Source organism: Dipodomys merriami, unplaced genomic scaffold, assembly GCF_024711535.1.
Source record: "Dipodomys merriami isolate MVZ:Mamm:240054 unplaced genomic scaffold, mDipMer1.0.p SCAF_41, whole genome shotgun sequence".
Taxonomy (NCBI): Eukaryota; Metazoa; Chordata; class Mammalia; order Rodentia; family Heteromyidae; genus Dipodomys; species Dipodomys merriami.
The window spans coordinates 710,651-728,467 of record NW_027205715.1 but is presented as its reverse complement, the minus strand read 5'-3'; the positions used below and the strand labels follow the sequence as shown (position 1 = coordinate 728,467).

The following is a 17,817-nucleotide window of genomic DNA, read 5'->3' as shown; positions in this document are numbered from 1 at the left end:
AGTGATTACAGAGATCATTTCAGGACTACAGAAAAACAAACAGTTTCCTTTGATTAAAAATAAAGAATCATTAATTTTCAAACGCTGGCAGGGAGAGGACAGGCAATGGTTATGTTACTCTTAATGTGTGGAAAAGGCATTGTAATGCATTCTCAGCTCTCTGCTATGTCAGTTTTTGGCAGATGGAATACATTTCTCTACTGGGACATTTTTTGCAAAATATGGAAAGATTCCCAACCCTACCTTCCCAAGTATTTAACCCATAGTGGATAGAAACATTAGATGAGTTATGAGTCCCTTTAACTCCTAGCCAGACCCCAGCTTTAGAGGTAGGGATATGAAAAAAAGCGGGTGATACTGTCTGTAAGGGAGACTCAGTCAAACCACCTCTAAGAAAGGCTTCCTAGGTTGTGGACTGTTCCCACCACCTCCTACCATTATTATTGGTGATGTTTCACATGTGCATTTTCTTTTTATAAACTTTCTCATGATATCATCATTATGATAATCTTCAGAAGGTAACAGTTTTAGTGATCACTCATTAACCAACTTCAAAAAAGAGCCCAACGTCTGGATAACACTCCACACAATGGAAACAGCATCCTTAGGAAATCTTGCATCCCTTTAAAAAATGTAGGCCTGCTGATTAAATTCCACATCCTTTCCATTCATTTGATTTTATAACATTTACAGAATCATCTATATTTTTAACATATAGAATGTGTAGTGTGTGTGTGTGTGTGTGTGTGTGTGTGTGTGTGTGTGTGTGTGTGTGTGTGTGTGTGTGTGTGTGTGTGTGTGGTGTGTGGGGGGGGGGGGGGGGTATAATGAAACCTAACAGAATTTAGCCAAATTCCATGATATGGCATCTAAAATATCAAGTTCAGTTACTTAGTCCAGTTTTTCTCTCCACACACTAGAAGGAGTTAAGAGAGATGGCAAGGCTTTCACTTGAAATTTCCTCACTTCTGTCACTATGTCTCACCATCTTCAGCCTTTCTAGTCTTATTTCTGTTGTGTGCATAACCGAGGGGGCAGCTCCAGTCTTTTAACATTCCTGGGTTGTACCAGGCACTTGTAAGCACTGGATACCAAGGAAGCTCACCTCATACAGCTCATGGAAGGGTTAAAACAGAAAGTCCTACCCACTGTTTGCTCTGATGTTCCTGGAGATATTGTCACTGGATGTATCCTCAGTAGAATTCTATTCAACACCTCTGTCTTTAAGTACAAAGCTGTAGGCTGTAGCAGCTTTGAGAAACATAAGTATCCCTTTTTTCTGCGGCACAGTATCTGTGTGTGAAATTCTCTAAAGGGGTTTAAGTATTTACCCTGAACACTATCAGAGGGTTTCTAAAATTTTCCTTATCCAGTTGCAAAAACGCTTCAAAGAGAATCATAAACACAATCCTTTGTGCTTCCAATGCACATTCTGTTTTTAGGCTTAAGCCTGAATTCTCTTAGAATTGTAAATTTTTTCCCCCTAAAAAGACAGGATGCTTGAAAAATAAAAAAAAAAGCCCTTACTAAATCTACAGCCACTATGGGAGGTGGGGGAGGAAGATAGAAAAATATGAGAGAAATACAAAAGGCAATCAAAGAAGAAACCAAAACTTGCTAGAAGTTTATTGAATCACATGCAAAATTGTTTAATAGGACAATACAGCTGTGGGGAACTGGAGGGACTGAGTGGACAGGGGGAGAATAGCAATAAACAACCTTCTGTGAATATGTTTAGGATAACCAAAAGTATGGGTCACAGACACTATACTATTATGGCTAAATGTGGCCTTTTCTTTTTTCCAAATTTCCAAGCCCAAACATAATGGTCCAGAATTTGAATCACTGGATGCTTATAACAGTCCAACTTACCTCTAATTTGTGTATATATTGAGCTACTCAGTATTATCCTGGTTAAAAAAGGAGGGTGACTTAAATTTTACTTTAAACTCACCAGCAGGCACTCCACACCAGATCCTAAATTACCATAATATACACTGCTCCCAGATTAGAAATGCTAACCCTGAAAAATGAGTTAGCATTACACACATGTAAATTAGTACATAAATAAACATTAATGTGGATGAGAAATACACATATAATATATGTACATATTGTAAGGAGGCAATGTCATCATTAAAATTAACCAAAAGATTTACCATTTATATTTCATCACTTTGTTCCTTATAGTCCTCCAATTCTTTAATCTAGAAAGGAATTTAAAATTAATTTAGCTAGTGGAACTTACAATAATGAACACCAGCATACTCAGTATGTGTTTCAGTATATGGAGAAGTACCCTTGCTCCTGTTTCCATTTAGAACAAATTTAATCTACAGCAGTGTGATGATAGCTTCACTAGTCTCTCCAAAACCAAACAAACTGCTCTCATCTCAAACAGTTCCTAGGACTGTATAGCCCACACCACAGGGCCTGTCCACACCAGCCATGGGCAAATTCTTAGCAGGAGCTTCCTGGATGATTTACACTGGCCCAATGACATGGAAAGAGGATGACTCATCTAGAAATTAGAACTATTATAAATAACTTGTCAGGGACAACTTTTACATTCTTAAGTAGACTTTTCTCTTAAAACTTTAACAAGAAGCTGGTTACATTACTAAATACAACACCTACTCATTTTCCACATCTCCCTGCTCTCCTGTGCCAAATTTTAACACAAATGGGTAGAATTAAGTGTAGCCTATAGCTTACCTAACATAATTATATGTTGTGTTTTACACTGTTTCAAAACGGATACATTAAAATAATCCAGTCTTGGCTCCTACCCACTCAAGTCAATAAGGGTTATTAAGGCCAACTGCCATATAAATGCACTGCTATGCCAGTGCAGGGAACTGTCCTGACAGGAAACAAACCTCAACACACTAAGGATCTACTTTCTCTTGAAAAAGGTAAAGCAACAAATATAATGCATGAAGAAATTTCTTTCCACTATATATATCATTACTAGTTTGGAAAATGTTTACTCTGGAAACAATATTAGAATATTTCCATTGGATTGAACCAAATAGATTTTTTTAAGGTCAACAGGAAATGAATAAATGTCATCAATTTAGAGGATTTCACACCTAGCATTCTTTTCAGAATCACCGTGAATTTGATAGTGTTAAAACATTTTTATAGGTAAAATAAATGTCAGTTTTGCAAAGAGCGATAGCAGACCCTGAGAGACAAATGGCCTATCCATTGAATCTCTGGCCACAGCAAGACTTCCTTACCTCACAGGAGACTTCAGCTTTTCATAGTCTCTCTTTACCCAGAAAGCAAAGCTTAGGCAGTTTCTTTCAAATGGTAACTCTCTCTTATCCTGAAGAGTCTCCTCATAATACAATAATCTTGGATGGGAGGCAGTGAATTGATTCAAAAATAAAATAAAATACAAATACATTTATTTATATGGTTATAATGTTGTAATATTTCATGAGTGGATGAGCAAAGAGGAAAGGGAAGGCTGGCCTAAATTCCTGAGTTATAAAGAAAGGGGGCTACATTGCTTTGGGCTTCATGGCTCATAAATTCATAAACTAATATGCAGGGGAAATGTGGTATTTTATCAGGATGCCATTCAAATATAAGGCTTAGCATTTACATCACAAGAGCCTGCATAGATTGAAACTATCCTCCGGGAGAGAAATGGCAAGAATAAACAGTGTGATAAAAATGTGCTTGCTGGGACATGGAATGGGCAGTAGAGGCCAGGGGAGTTTTTGAAACAGCTGACTAAACTTTTTGAAATATGTGACTGGTTATGACACGTGAAGCAATTACCATTAATGGAAGAAAAGGTAGTTCAAAGCTCATTTTCCATTCTATATCCTTTCTGAGACTGTTCCTACCAACCATGAGGTAAAAAGGAAAAAAAAAGAAGACAGAGAGAGAGAGAGAAATTTACAACATAAGTCTCTTCCCTGGTACAAGGGCTGTCAAAGGTTGCTTTACTTCTAAGCAAAAGGGAAAAAGAAACGCACAGATTGCCTGAGGATTTCTTCTTTTATTTTCTCACCAAAAGAGATTGATGCTATATTGCAGAACAGACAAAAATGCATTGATTACAGGAATCTTTCCACAACATACACACGTGATTTTACAATCCAGAAAAGCAAAGAGATAACAAAGAGTCATTTGTATATGATGATAATGATTTTGAATAATATATTAACAGGAAACAAAGTTAGTACTTTCAGCAATGCTTTAGATTAGTCTAGTTCTATAGAATCCAAATGTGCAGCAAACACTGCACTTTTTGTTAAATTGCTGTTGAATTTGTTAACCCACAACTGATTTCCTGAGTTATGGAATCTTGGAGATTACAGCTAAATTGAAGCAACAGGGATAATTCTTGACAGTTAAAGGTACATTTGTATGCATTTTCCTGAAAGCCTAGTATCTTGGGGCCTCAAACTAGCAGCTCAACATTGCCCCCTACTGCTTACAAATAAAAAAAATAGGAGGTGGACGGAGAGGAAGAGCCTCACCAGCCAATGGCAATTTCACCCTGTACACAAATACCAGATGGCACAGCAATGAAAGCCACAGAGCCGTGGAGTTTTCCAAAGATCATGCTCTTCTGTCTCTTCCAATAGCAGAAAATAAATTATTATGAATTTGTTAAAACTCCTCTTCAAAGGCTTGAGGCAGTGCTCACATTTAATTTACAAAAACCAACTGCTTTTATCTCAGCCCAAACCTTTGCTCTGCTGATAATGATGGCCCTACAGCATGCAGAGACAATGGGCCATTGATTTCCTGCAGTACACTTAGGAATGCCATGCCACGGGAAGGAAACTAGCTCTGGAAAAGTCCCAGGACTGCTATTCCTCTTAACATTTTTTATATGACAGCCATAAAATAAATAGCAGATATTTTTCTCAAGCGTGCCACTGCCACCAAATGCATATCTTTTAAATCATCTTATAATGAACATCACTGGCATAATCACAATACCAAAGATCTTACTTAAAAATAATTTTTAAAAATACTTGATTTTTCTGGGTCTTACAAAATGAATGTGTTCCTTTCTTGCTTTCCAATTCATAATTTACAACTTTGTCAAATTATAATTTCAAAGTGTAGCAGATGCCTTAATATTAGTGTTAAGCATGAAAAGTAATTTCTTTTTTCTTTCTATTGATACTGTGGTTTGAACTCGGCCTTGTGCATGCTTAGCAAGCACTCTATTGCTTAAACCATGCCCCCAGTGTCTTTTCATTTTACCCATTTTTTTTCCCGTTGGCCAACCCTGAACCATGATCCTCCTACCTGTGATCCCTACTTACCTAGTATTACAAATATATATTACCATGACCAGCTTATTTGTTGTGATGTACTTTCCTTAACTTTTTGACTAGGAGGGTCTCAAACAATATTCTTTCAGTCTGTGCCTTGAGAATAGCTGGTATTACAAGTGTAATTTATCACACTCAGCCAGAAAACAGAGAGATTCTAAATTCTTATGTAAATAGACAAAATCAGAATTTCACATTAAGGGTAATAAAAATTAAAAATTACTTTTCCCTTAACTGAAGCTGCACATATTACATGAAAATTAAGTAATATTCCACACAAGCTTAGTTAATTAATAGAACTAAAAATGGAGATATAGCCAGGCACCAGTGGCTCATGCCTATAATCCTTGCTACTCAGGAGGCTGAGATCTGAGGATCATGATTCAAAGCCAGCCCGGGCAGAAAAGTCTGTAAGACTCATCTCAAATAAACCACCAGAAAATCCAAAGTGGTACTGTGGTAGAGTGCTAGCCTTGAGCTGAATTGCTGAGGGACAGTGCTCAGGCTCAAAGTTCAAGCCCCACAACCGACAAAAACAAACAAACAACAACAAAAAAAAAAACAAAAAACAAAAACAGAGATATAGACAAGGATTCTACATTACTTCCAACTCATTTTTACAATGCTTAGTTAGTACAGCCTTCGGAGAAATCATTTTCTGTGATACTTATATACTAACAGAAGGATTCTAACATTCTTTCCCTAGACACAGATCCATGAAAAGATATGGTTTAGAAATGTGAGTAGACAGATGAAAAGTAGGAACTTCTACATTCTCCCCTAGACTTTTAAGCTGGTTCCTTCAGGGTTGTGATGTGATATTTTCATTCCTTTAAATAGGGATTTAAGGGGATTGAGGTATTGCTCAAGTAGTAGAGTACCTGCATAGCAATCACAGGGCCCAGTTCAAACCCCACTACTGCCATAAATGATAGACAGAATAAGGGTAGAATATCTGTGAAGTGTAATAATAGTAGTAGTAATAATAATAATAATAATAATAATAATAATAATGTAACAGATGGCAGGAACTTTTGGAAATGATAGGATTTAACATGTAATATGATGGTGGTTTCAGGGCCAAATATTTATCTACAAATTCACTAAGTTAAGACAAGTGCAGCTTTCTGTATGTCAATCATTCCTCACTAAGCAGTTTTTAAAAATCAAGTCGGGATCAACAATAGCTCCCAGATCTACAGATCTTCGTTCACTTTTCCCAACACATTTCAAATTCTGTGAGGTAGCCCTCTCTCCAGAGTTTAGCAAGCTTTTATCACCTTCCCACTACATTCCAAATTCAACTGTTTGGAGACAGAACAGTGAGGCCGTGAATGGCCAGGACCTCAGAGCCAGAACCTTTGAGTTCAAATCCCAGCTTACCACCCCCAACCACACCCCACCCAAATCAGCAGGGTGACCTTGGGAAAGTTACATAAGCAGTTTGGGCTTTGAGTTTCTCCTTCATTAAAGTGGGAGAAAACCATACCTACTTTAGTAGGTTGTCAAATCACAAAGAAAACGTGGATTAGTATCTGGTACTTTACAAGTATCATGTGGTTGCTACTCCTACTATTCTTTATATTAAAGCATAATTAAGTTATTTTCATTTGTCTTAAGCTGTATTTCCTACTATTTGCCTTGGGTTCCTTGTTCTGATCATAAGATACTTCCTTCTTCTTTCTTTGTTGTTGTTGGTGGTGGTGTTGGTAGTATTAGGGATTGAACTCAAGGCCTCATGCTTGCTAGACAAGTGTTCTACCACTTGAGCTACTTTACCACCTTTTCTTCATCTTTTTTCTCCCTTCTGATCTTGTTTTTATAGTTCTGAGAGTTGGACTGATACAAGAACTGCCGTTAGGATGGCAGCTGGTTTATTTTTTAATGCAAATAAAATTTAGATAGTACTGTTGCACTATCTTTACCACCATGCCCAGCATCAATATAGCAATGTGCTTACTGTGTAAAACTACTCAAATATGTTTATTTGAACAAAGCGGAGGTTGTACAGACAAAATGTTTGATGTTCTCACTACCTTTCCAAATAATCAAATGCAATAAATAATCTGAAATAATTAGATACATATATTTGCCTGTGAAAATGAGGCAGCTGAAGCTTTCTACAGCACAGCATCCCAGAAAGTACAATGCCAGACCTCATGTACTTACCACACCTTCCATCTTCTTCCACAGCCCCTCCAGCTGCTCCATAGGTTCACACCACCAATCAGTGCACTTTCTGTATCGATTGCCCTGAAACCAAAACTGTCTCAGCCACTCAAACTCGACCTGTGGGCCAGAATGAGGAGGTGGTGGTTAGAATGTCCTTGGGAAGGACAAGTAAGGACAATGTCTTCTCACTCAGTTCTCCTCTGGTAACTTAATAGGCATGGGGTGAGGAAAGGTGAGAAAAGCTGGGCCTTCCCACTTCCTGATATAACTTGGCATCTCCAGAGCATTTCTGCCAAGAATAGAGAATTCTGAAAGCTGAGGTTCTTTTAGGAAGGCAACCCAGCTCAAGCTGGGATGGGTTTTCAAGTCAGATATGAAGAAACTGTGTTAGTCAGCAATAAACACTGAGGTCCTAAGTATAATCAGCCTGTGCTGGGTATGATGGAAATCTTTATTAAACACCTTCATTAAAGGGTAGTATAAAAAGCAAGAGGTAGATACATATTAGAAGTATCAATCCCAAATTTCTTAGACTTAAATAATTTATCTATGAGCTAGAAGGAAATGATAGCCAATTTGGTCCATAGAACCAAACAATATAAACTTAATTATGAAGACATGCATTTGACCTATGGAGGTATTCAAATTGCCCATCAACTTAATAAGGGCCAATGGCAACAGCTGTGGAGTAACAAAGTAACAAAGATAACAATGATTCAAGTCTCTTCCTATGAGTCTACTATTCTAAGCTTGCACTGTTACCTTAGACTTCCTCCTTCTATACTCTATCAAAGTCTTACTATGCACTTGGTAACCTATTATCACTCACTGAGACTCAGTGTTCTAGGTAGAGCTAGAGCTAGAGCTCCAATACAGGTGTAGAACTGACTACCCATGTCTAAGCCAATCAGCCCATCCCATTTTTCTAGTGACAAAAGTGGGCTGGAGGAAGAAGGTAGGTATATGTTCAATCAGACCAGGTAACAAGACTGTTGAAAGATACAGGAAGAAGACTCTGTAGTCATTTTGCCATCAAATGAGAAGAATGGAGTCAACACAAGAGGAGGTGACTCTAAGATGAAAAGACAAAAAAGCAAGTTTTGGTGATTTCAGCTAGTCTCCAATCAAGCTATTCCTGAAGCCTTTTTTTACTTAAGTCAAGTCAGGTTGAGTTTTCTGACCCTTACAACTGGAATAATTCCAGTAGATGACAGGCTTAAGAAATTAATTAAAGAGGGGCTGGGAAGGTGGCTCAGTGGTAAAGCGCTTGCGCTTGCGTGCTTGAGGCCCTGGGTTTGATTCCTCAGCACCCATAAGCAAAAAAAAAAAAAAAAAAAAAAAAAAAAGCCAGAAGTAGCGCTGTGGCTCAAGTGGTAGAGCGCTAGCCTTGAGCTGAAGAGCTGAGGGGCAGCACCCAGGCTCAGAGTTCAGGCTCACGACTGGACCCCCCCCCAAAAAAAGAAAAGAAATTAATTAAAGAAATTTCTCAAAAGCTTAAGAAATTGCTTCCTATGCATTTCCCAAGTCTTCTGTCATTCCTTTTTAGCTTAAAAAATCAAATTATACAATCAAAGAATAATACCATTTATCCTAAAAATTCTGTTTACTTTTGCCCTCAAAAAATGTACAGCAATCACAGCTTCATGCTGGGCTGTCTGGCTTTGCTAAGGTTATCATGTTCCATATATAGATGCTGCGCTATTATAATTGCCACCTGCTACACCACAAAGAATTTTCTTGTTTGTTTACCCACATTGAACTTTCATGGGGCAAACAAAAGCAACTTGTGAAGATTGAACAATGGTGAAAATGGCTGAAACCAGAAACCAGAGAAAATCAAGTTGTATGAAAAGGTTTTAGTTTGCATTAACTAAATGTTTGATATGTAACACTGATTTCAGTTAAAGCTGTTTAAACAAAACAAAAAAGGAATGTAGACAATATTAAGACAACAGTTGCTAAACCTTATCTGGGTGCTAAAAGACAGTAGTTAACAGCAGTAAACTTGAGTAGTTTTGAAAGAACGGATGCAGACATAGTTCAGCTTTGGGGAAGATACAAGTTTAATCACATATGTTACAAGAAAAAAATGAGTACTTTTTAAATGAAATATTGTCATACTATTAGAACAGCCTGTCCAAAAAAACAAACAAACAAAACAAAACATCAAGCCCAACACAAGGTTGAAATGAAAAGGTTTCCTAAGGCTTTCCAACTTTTATGCTGATTACATTCATTGAGAGAACAAAATGCATGAGCCTTAGAAACGAAGTTATCCCAGGAAATAAAATTGATAATCATATGCAATGAGTTCATCCTGTAGATTTGGGCAGATTTTAGTGATTTAACACTCAGAAACAAGAAAAACATACTGGGGGAATCTACCATGGAACAAGAGATCAAAGACTGAGAACCCTGTCCATTTTAATAGATAAAAGTCTTCATCTTCCACCTCGAATACCCAATCCTTGAGGTGGATAGCATCATGGTTAAGAATAAGGGTTCTGATCAAGGTGTAATGATGCATGCCCATAATCTCAGCCTCTCAAGAGGCAGAGTTAGTAAGACTGTGTGGATAGTTCAAGGTAAAAACCTACCTCAAAAACAAAACTGCAAAACAAAAGTGCTGGGGGCATAGCTTAAGTGGAAGAGTATTTTCATAGCATGCATAAAGCCCTAGGTTCAATCCCAGACCCACAGAAAATGGAAAAAAGAAAAGAATAAGAGTTCTGGAGTCAGTTTCAAACTGTTCCACTATAGAACAGCTATATCATATGTAACATAGTGATAATTATATAACCACATAGGGTTGTAATACGAATTAAATGGGCGATAGTAAAAATATCTACTGAATAACACGCTTGCTAGATGCAAACATACAAACTAAATAAATCACAGCTCCAGAATTTACTATCCACAGTATCTCACAATCTTAAGAGCTTTTCTGAGACAAAAGTTTTAATATCTGTATCAATTCACATTCACTCCTTCCCATTAACATTGCTCAGAAAAGTTCAACATTGAGAACTAATCCAACAGAGCTTTACTCAAGGGCTAATGTACAGCCCACAAGATACAGTCTCAGTAGACATAAGATTCTTTGGCATACATTCTATTTAACTCTACCACCTTCTTAATTTTTTTTTTTTTTTGGTCGGTCATGGGGCTTGAACTCTGGGCCTGAGCACTGTCCCTCAGCTCCTCAGCTCAAACCAAGCACTCTACCACTTGAGCTACAGCGCCACATCCGGTTTTCTGGTGGTTTATTGGAGATAAGAGTTTCATGAACTTTCCTGCCTGGGCTGGCTTTGAACCATGATCCTCAGATCTCAGCCTCCTGAGTAGCTAGGATTACAGGCGTGAGCCACTGATGCCCAGCTACCACCTTCTTTTTTCACTTCATTGTGGTGGGTTAAAAAAAAATTACAGGATTCTAATCAAATATCACCCTTAGGGGGGACCAAGATGGCGACGGGGCAGTAGGGGAACGCCACAGCTCTCTCCAACCAAAAAGAGAGTTCGAGTTCCAACGCTTAATCTCCCCAAGAGACCGACAACAACAAAAAGACGAACACTCAGAGAAAAACCAGAGGCGGAGAATAACAAAAAAGAAAGAGGAAAAGAATTTCAAAACAGAAAAAAGCGAAGACCCCTCCCCCAACTTTTACTGGCCGCGCGGCAGCGCGCCAAGCCGCCGGCCAGCCGGCCCGGCGGGGGCTGTGGGAGCCCCAGAGAAACAGCAGAGACACAGGGGGCCACTTTCAGAACATCAGGTACTGGTTTGCAGAACAGCAGATCGCCAGGAACAGAGAAACCTACCAGCCGGGAGTCTCCACGAGGATCCCACCCCCACCCCTCACTCTCCACCCGAGCAGAGAGGCTCCATCCCGCCAAAGCCGCTCGGCATCAGCAGAGTGACAAAAGGACCTGCGGCAGACCACCCGGCCCGCCTGATCGCGACCGCAACGATCCAGCACTCTCCACCCGAGCAGAGAGGTTCCATCCCGCCAAAGCGGCTCGGCGCGACAAAGGGTCCTGTCTGCAGACCACCCGCCCGCCCGATCACGATCGCAACAACCCGGCGGGGTCACTTGGGCCCCAGAGGTACCGAGAAGAAGCTGCCTGAGCGTGGACACTCTTGACCCAACAGCTTCGACAGAGGCAGAGACAGAAAAGAATCACACAGAGCCACCACCGCCCAACCCAGCCCGGATTGCAACAACAACTGACGACCTACACCACACAGAAACAACCAGCTCCAGGGTGAGTACCCCACAGGGGAAGTGTATCCCTCAAGGGAGACCAGAGCTGGAGGGAATCCCCAGACCCTGACCTAGACTCCCTACCCCAGCACCCGGACCACAGGACCCACTAAAACTGGGAACTGTTTGAGAGCTCCACCAGCCCGTGGAGCACACTCAGCTGGCCAGGCTAGAGCAAGAGCACCCCTGGAAGGGAGCTTAAATGCCCAAGCCAGGAACAGCGCCCCTGGGTCAAGACTACCAACAGTAGAAGAAATTTGAACTGTGTCCCCCAGGCTGTATAACCTAGGGGGTATACACATCAGCACAGGCCTAACAAGCGCGCTCCAGACTGGGGCCGGAACCAAGCCCGGGGATCCGGCGCCTGAACAACACAACCAACTCCTCCCAATTGAAGTAAAAAGCTGAGCATACGCCTCAACAGAGGGGAGAAAACCAGGAAACAACACTCCCCCGGGAAGCACGCCTGTGACAACAAAAGACCTGGAGGCCCAGGACAAGAGAAGCCCAAACCCCACCAAAACTCCACCCATATACCCTAGACTGGGAATTGGGCAACACAGGCTGCCAGCACCTGATAGTAAGCAGGAGCTCAGACTGTTAAGGCGGCTCAGCAATAGAGTGATAGTCTTGGATGTATGAGGCCCTGCATCTGATTCCTCAGCATCACAAAAGCAAAAAGGGTCAGAAGTGGTGCTGTGGCTCAAACGGTAGGGTGCCAGCCTTGAGCTGAAAAAGCTGAGGGACAGCACCCAAACCTAGAGTTCAAGCCCACAACCAGCCCAAAACAAATAAACAAAAACACATCAGGAGCCCATAGCAGACTCCAGCATTTGGGAGAGTGCATCCAGAGCATCTGTTCTTCACAAGAGCACCCGTAGGAGCAAACACAAGCAGTCTAGGCTGCTCAACCCTTCCAAAGGCGGGAACTGTCAGCAATCTACAGCAGAGAGCTGAGAATCCTAAGTAAGTCAGAATAGCAGCTGGAAATAGGCTCCCAACAGAACCCAGATCAGGCACAGACTCTCTCTACCAATACAGAATCAGCAACCAAGCAAAGACAGACACACCAAAACAAAATTGAAGAGCAGTCTCCTGAACCTCCATGCGAAAATCACAGAGAAAAATCACAAGGTTTACTACCACCCAGGACAGCAAGCTCACCCCAAAAGCCAGCAGCCACACAGGGGAGAGCCCCAGTGGGAGCAAAGCAGGAATGGAAGACAAAGGCTACTTCCAAGGGTTGCTGGAGGCAATGACTCAAGAAATAAAGCGAGAAATTTATCAGAAATTGAACGAGCACAAGGATGAACTATCCAAAGAGATACAGGGTATCAAACAAGAGATGCATGCAAAAATAGAAGCTGCACAAACCTCAATAAGAAGTGAGATAAACGCCAAATTAGAGGTAATGCATACCTCATTGAGAGGTGAGATCAGTACTCTGAGAACCAACATTGAATCCATAAAGGGATCCATTTCCTCCATGCAAACCACAATAGAAGCCACTGTCAACAGAGTGAATGAAATGGAAGGTCGAGTGTCAGATACAGAAGACAGAATACACCAACTGGACCAAAAAGTGACAGATATGGAAAAATTACTCAAATTAAACCAAAGGGATATTCAAGAGCAAGCAGATAATGCTAAAAAATTTAACCTTCGCATAATTGGAGTGGACGAAGGTGAGGAATTCCAGAGCAAGGGAATGCAACACCTATTTAACAAGATAATCAATGAAAATTTTCCCCACCTCAAAAACGACCATCTTAACTACATCACAAAAGCTTATCGAACACCCAACAAGCAAGACCCCAGGAGAAACACTTCTAGACACATTATAGTAAAAATGATAGATCTGAATAATAAGGAAACAATCCTGCATGCAGCAAAAATGAAGAAGGAGCTATACTACAATGGGAAAAAAATAAGAATTACTGCAGATCTCTCCACACAAACAATGAATGCAAGAAAAGCCTGGGAAAGCACCATACGAGCCCTGAGAGCCAATAACTGCCAACCCAGACTGATCTACCCGGCAAAGCTAGCATTCACATTTGATGGAGAACTGAAAACTTTTAATAGCAAAGAAAAACTAAATGAATTCATAAACATTAAGCCAGCATTACAAAGAATTCTAAGAGGGGGGACACAACCTGAAGAAAGCAGCCAGGAACTGGGGCCTGCCCCAAACAGGCATTACTCAAAGTCTAACTGAGCAAGCACAGGAGGAAAGGAAAAAAGAAAAACTTAGGAAAACGGAATGGCAGGGACAACAATGCATCTCTCTATACTTTCTCTTAATATAAATGGGCTGAATTCGCCAATTAAAAGAAAACGAACTGAGGACTGGATAAGAAAACAAGACCCATCCATCTGTTGCCTTCAGGAGACCCACCTCTCAGCCAAACATACAAACAAACTCAGAGTGAAGGGGTGGAAAAGGATCTACCAATCAAACGCCCCCAGTAAGAAAGCAGGTGTAGCTATCCTGATATCTGACAAAATAAACTTTTCATTAAAATCAGTACAGAAAGACAAGGACGGACACTACATATTAATAAAGGGAACAATCCAAGAGGAGGATATAACCATCATCAACTTATATGCCCCAAATATTGGTGCACCCAGATATGTCAAACAAATGCTCTCAAACTTACAGAATAAAATAGATCCCAATACGATAATACTAGGAGACTTTAACACACCACTCTCACCAAAGGACAGGTCTACCAACCAGAGGATTGGCAAAGAAGCTACCGAATTAAGAGAGGCCATACTGCAAGCGGAATTAACTGACATCTACCGAGTATTTCACCCTAAAACAACACAGTACACATTCTTCTCAGCAGCTCATGGAACTTTCTCCAAAATAGACCATATCATAGTTCATGCAAGGAACTTAAGCAAATACAAAGGGATCGACATAATCCCCTGTATCCTATCTGACCACAGTGGAATCAAGCTAGCTCTCAATAACAAAGCATACCGCAGAAATTTCTCCAATACATGGAAATTGAACAGCACACTCCTTAACAATGCCTGGATAACAGAAGAGATCAGAGAAGAAATAAAGCATTTCCTACAACTCAATGAAAATGAAAACACCTCACAAAGAAACTTGTGGGACACAGCAAAAGCAGTCCTGAGGGGCAAATTTATTGCCCTCAGTGCCCACATCAAGAGAATGGAGACAGACCAAGTAAATAATCTCACGTTGCAATTAAAACAGCTAGAAAAACAGGAAAAAATGGAACCTAAAGCTACTAGAAGAAGCCAGATAACCAAATTAAAAGCAGAGATTAACCAATTAGAAAATCAGAAAACCATAACCAAAATAAACCAAACAAAAAGCTGGTTCTTTGAAAAAATAAACAAAATTGATGGCCCATTGGCTAGATTAATTAAAAAAAGAAGAGAGGAAACCCATATTAATAGGATTAGGGATGCCACGGGAAACATCACCACACGTACCCAAGATATCCAAACAATTCTAACAGACTACTTTCAAAAGCTATACTCTCTAAAGGAAGAAAATCGGGCAGAAATGGATGCATTTTTAGAGAAATACAAGTTGCCCAAACTGAGCAAAGAAGAAGTTAACCAATTAAATAAGCCAATATCCTATAATGAGATACAGGAAGCTATCAAAACTCTTCCAACAAAAAAAAGCCCAGGACCAGATGGATTCACAGCAGAATTCTATAAGACCTTTAAACAAGAACTAATACCCATACTCCTCAAGCTCTTCAGAGAAACAGAGAAGGAAGGAGCTATCCCAAACTCATTCTACGAAGCCAATATCACACTCATCCCCAAACCAGGCAAAGACCCAACCAAAAAGGAGAATTACAGGCCAATCTCCTTGATGAACACAGATGCAAAGATCCTTAACAAGATTCTAGCTAACAGAATCCAGAAACACATAAAAAAAATAATTCACTATGACCAGGTAGGCTTCATCCCAGAGACACAGGGATGGTTTAACATACGTAAGTCAATAAATGTAATCCAACATATCAACAGAGCCAAGGTCAAGAATCACATGATTATCGCTACAGATGCAGAAAAGGCCTTTGACAAAATTCAACATTCATTCATGCTAAAAGCTCTGGAGAAAATAGGAATAGAAGGAACATTTCTAAAAACAATAAAAGCCATTTATGACAGACCAATAGCCAATATTATACTTAATGGGGAAAAGCTACAACCAATTCTCCTAAAATCAGGAACAAGGCAAGGATGCCCACTGTCTCCACTCCTCTTCAATATAGTCCTAGAACCCTTAGCCAGGGCAATAAGGCAAGAAAAAGACATTAAAGGGATCCTCATAGGAAAAGAAGAAGTTAAACTATCCCTTTTTGCAGACGACATGATACTATACCTCCACGATCCCAAAAACTCCATCCCCAAACTCTTAGAAATCATAAATCACTTTGGCAAAATAGCAGGATACAAAATAAACCCACAAAAATCAGTTGCCTTCCTATACACTGATAATGTACAGGAAGAGAGGGAAATAAAGGGAGCAACCCCATTCACAATAACCTCCCGAAAAATAAAATATTTAGGAATTAACCTAACCAAAGATGTAAAAGAACTATTTAATGAGAACTATAAAAAGTTAAAGAAAGAAATTGCAGAAGACACTAGGAAATGGAAAGACCTCCCATGCTCCTGGATAGGCCGACTTAATATAGTAAAGATGGTAATACTTCCAAAACTAATATACAAATTCAACGCAATTCCTATTAAAATCCCAATGACGTACATCACTGAAATACAGAAAACAGTCCAAAAATTCATATGGAACAACAAAAGACCTAGAATAGCCAAAACAATTCTAGGGGATAAAGACAATATGGGAGGGCTATCCATGCCGAACTTCAAACTCTACTACAGAGCTATAATAACAAAGACAGCATGGTACTGGCACAAAAACAGACCCGAAGACCAATGGAACAGAATAGAAGATCCAGAAATAAATCCACAGGCCTACAGCCAGCTGATATTCGACAAAGGAGCCAAAGACATACAATGGAAGAAACACAGCCTCTTCAACCGCTGGTGCTGGGAAAACTGGGCAGCCACATGCAGAAAACTAAAAGTGGACCCCAGCCTATCACCATGCACCAACATCAACTCAAAATGGATTAAAGACCTTAACATTAAACCTGAATCTCTGAAACTACTGCAGGACAGAGTAGGAGAGACACTTGAACTAATAGGCACAGGAAGGAACTTCCTGAACAGAGTCCCAGGGTCACAACAAATTGGAGAGAGACTCGACAAATGGGACTACCTTAAAATAAAAAGCTTCTGCACAGATAAAGCTATCGCAACCAAGCTAGAAAGACAACCAACTAATTGGGAAAAAATATTTACCAGCAATATATCAGACAAGGGGTTAACATCCTGTATATACAGGGAACTCAAGAAACTAATCCCTCCCAAACCCAACACACCAATTACTAAATGGGCAAGGGAACTAAAGAGGGACTTCTCAAATGAAGAAATAAAAATGGCAAAGAAACACATGAGGAAATGTTCATCATCCCTGGTGGTGAAGGAAATGCAAATAAAGACAACCCTGAGATACCACCTTACCCCAGTCAGAATGTCCCACATCCACAAATCAGCCAACGACAAATGCTGGAGGGGATGTGGAGAACGAGGAACGCTATTACACTGCTGGTGGGAATGTACACTCATACAACCACTTTGGAAAGCAGTCTGGAGGGTCCTTAGAAAGCTAAAGATTGACCTCCCTTACGACCCAGTCATACCACTTCTAGGCATCTACCCTGAACAACAGGAACCAATATACAAGGACACATGCACCTCCATGTTTATTGCAGCACTGTTCGCAATAGCTAGGATATGGAAACAACCTAGATGCCCCACCACAGATGAATGGATCCAAAAATTGTGGTATCTATACACAATGGAATATTATGCAGCCATTAGAAATGACAAAATAATGGCATTTGCAGGGAAATGGATGGAGCTAGAAGGAATCATGTTGAGCGAGGTAAGCCAAGAACGAAGAGACAAACAGTACATGGTCTCCCTGA

The 17,817-nt window shown here is 40.2% G+C and overlaps 1 protein-coding gene across 5 annotated transcripts in view; it reads right to left on the bottom strand.

Annotated features, from left to right (window-relative positions):
• The window catches only part of Fto (FTO alpha-ketoglutarate dependent dioxygenase), a 392,707-nt gene that overhangs the window by 201,413 nt on the left and 173,477 nt on the right, over window positions 1–17,817 (bottom strand). For all 5 annotated transcript variants that reach the window (XM_069992308.1, XM_069992312.1, XM_069992310.1 and 2 more), the window contains exon 7: window positions 7,479–7,598. In XM_069992308.1, coding sequence (XP_069848409.1) covers window positions 7,479–7,598 — 120 coding nt within the window. The remainder of the gene's footprint in view (window positions 1–7,478; window positions 7,599–17,817) is intronic.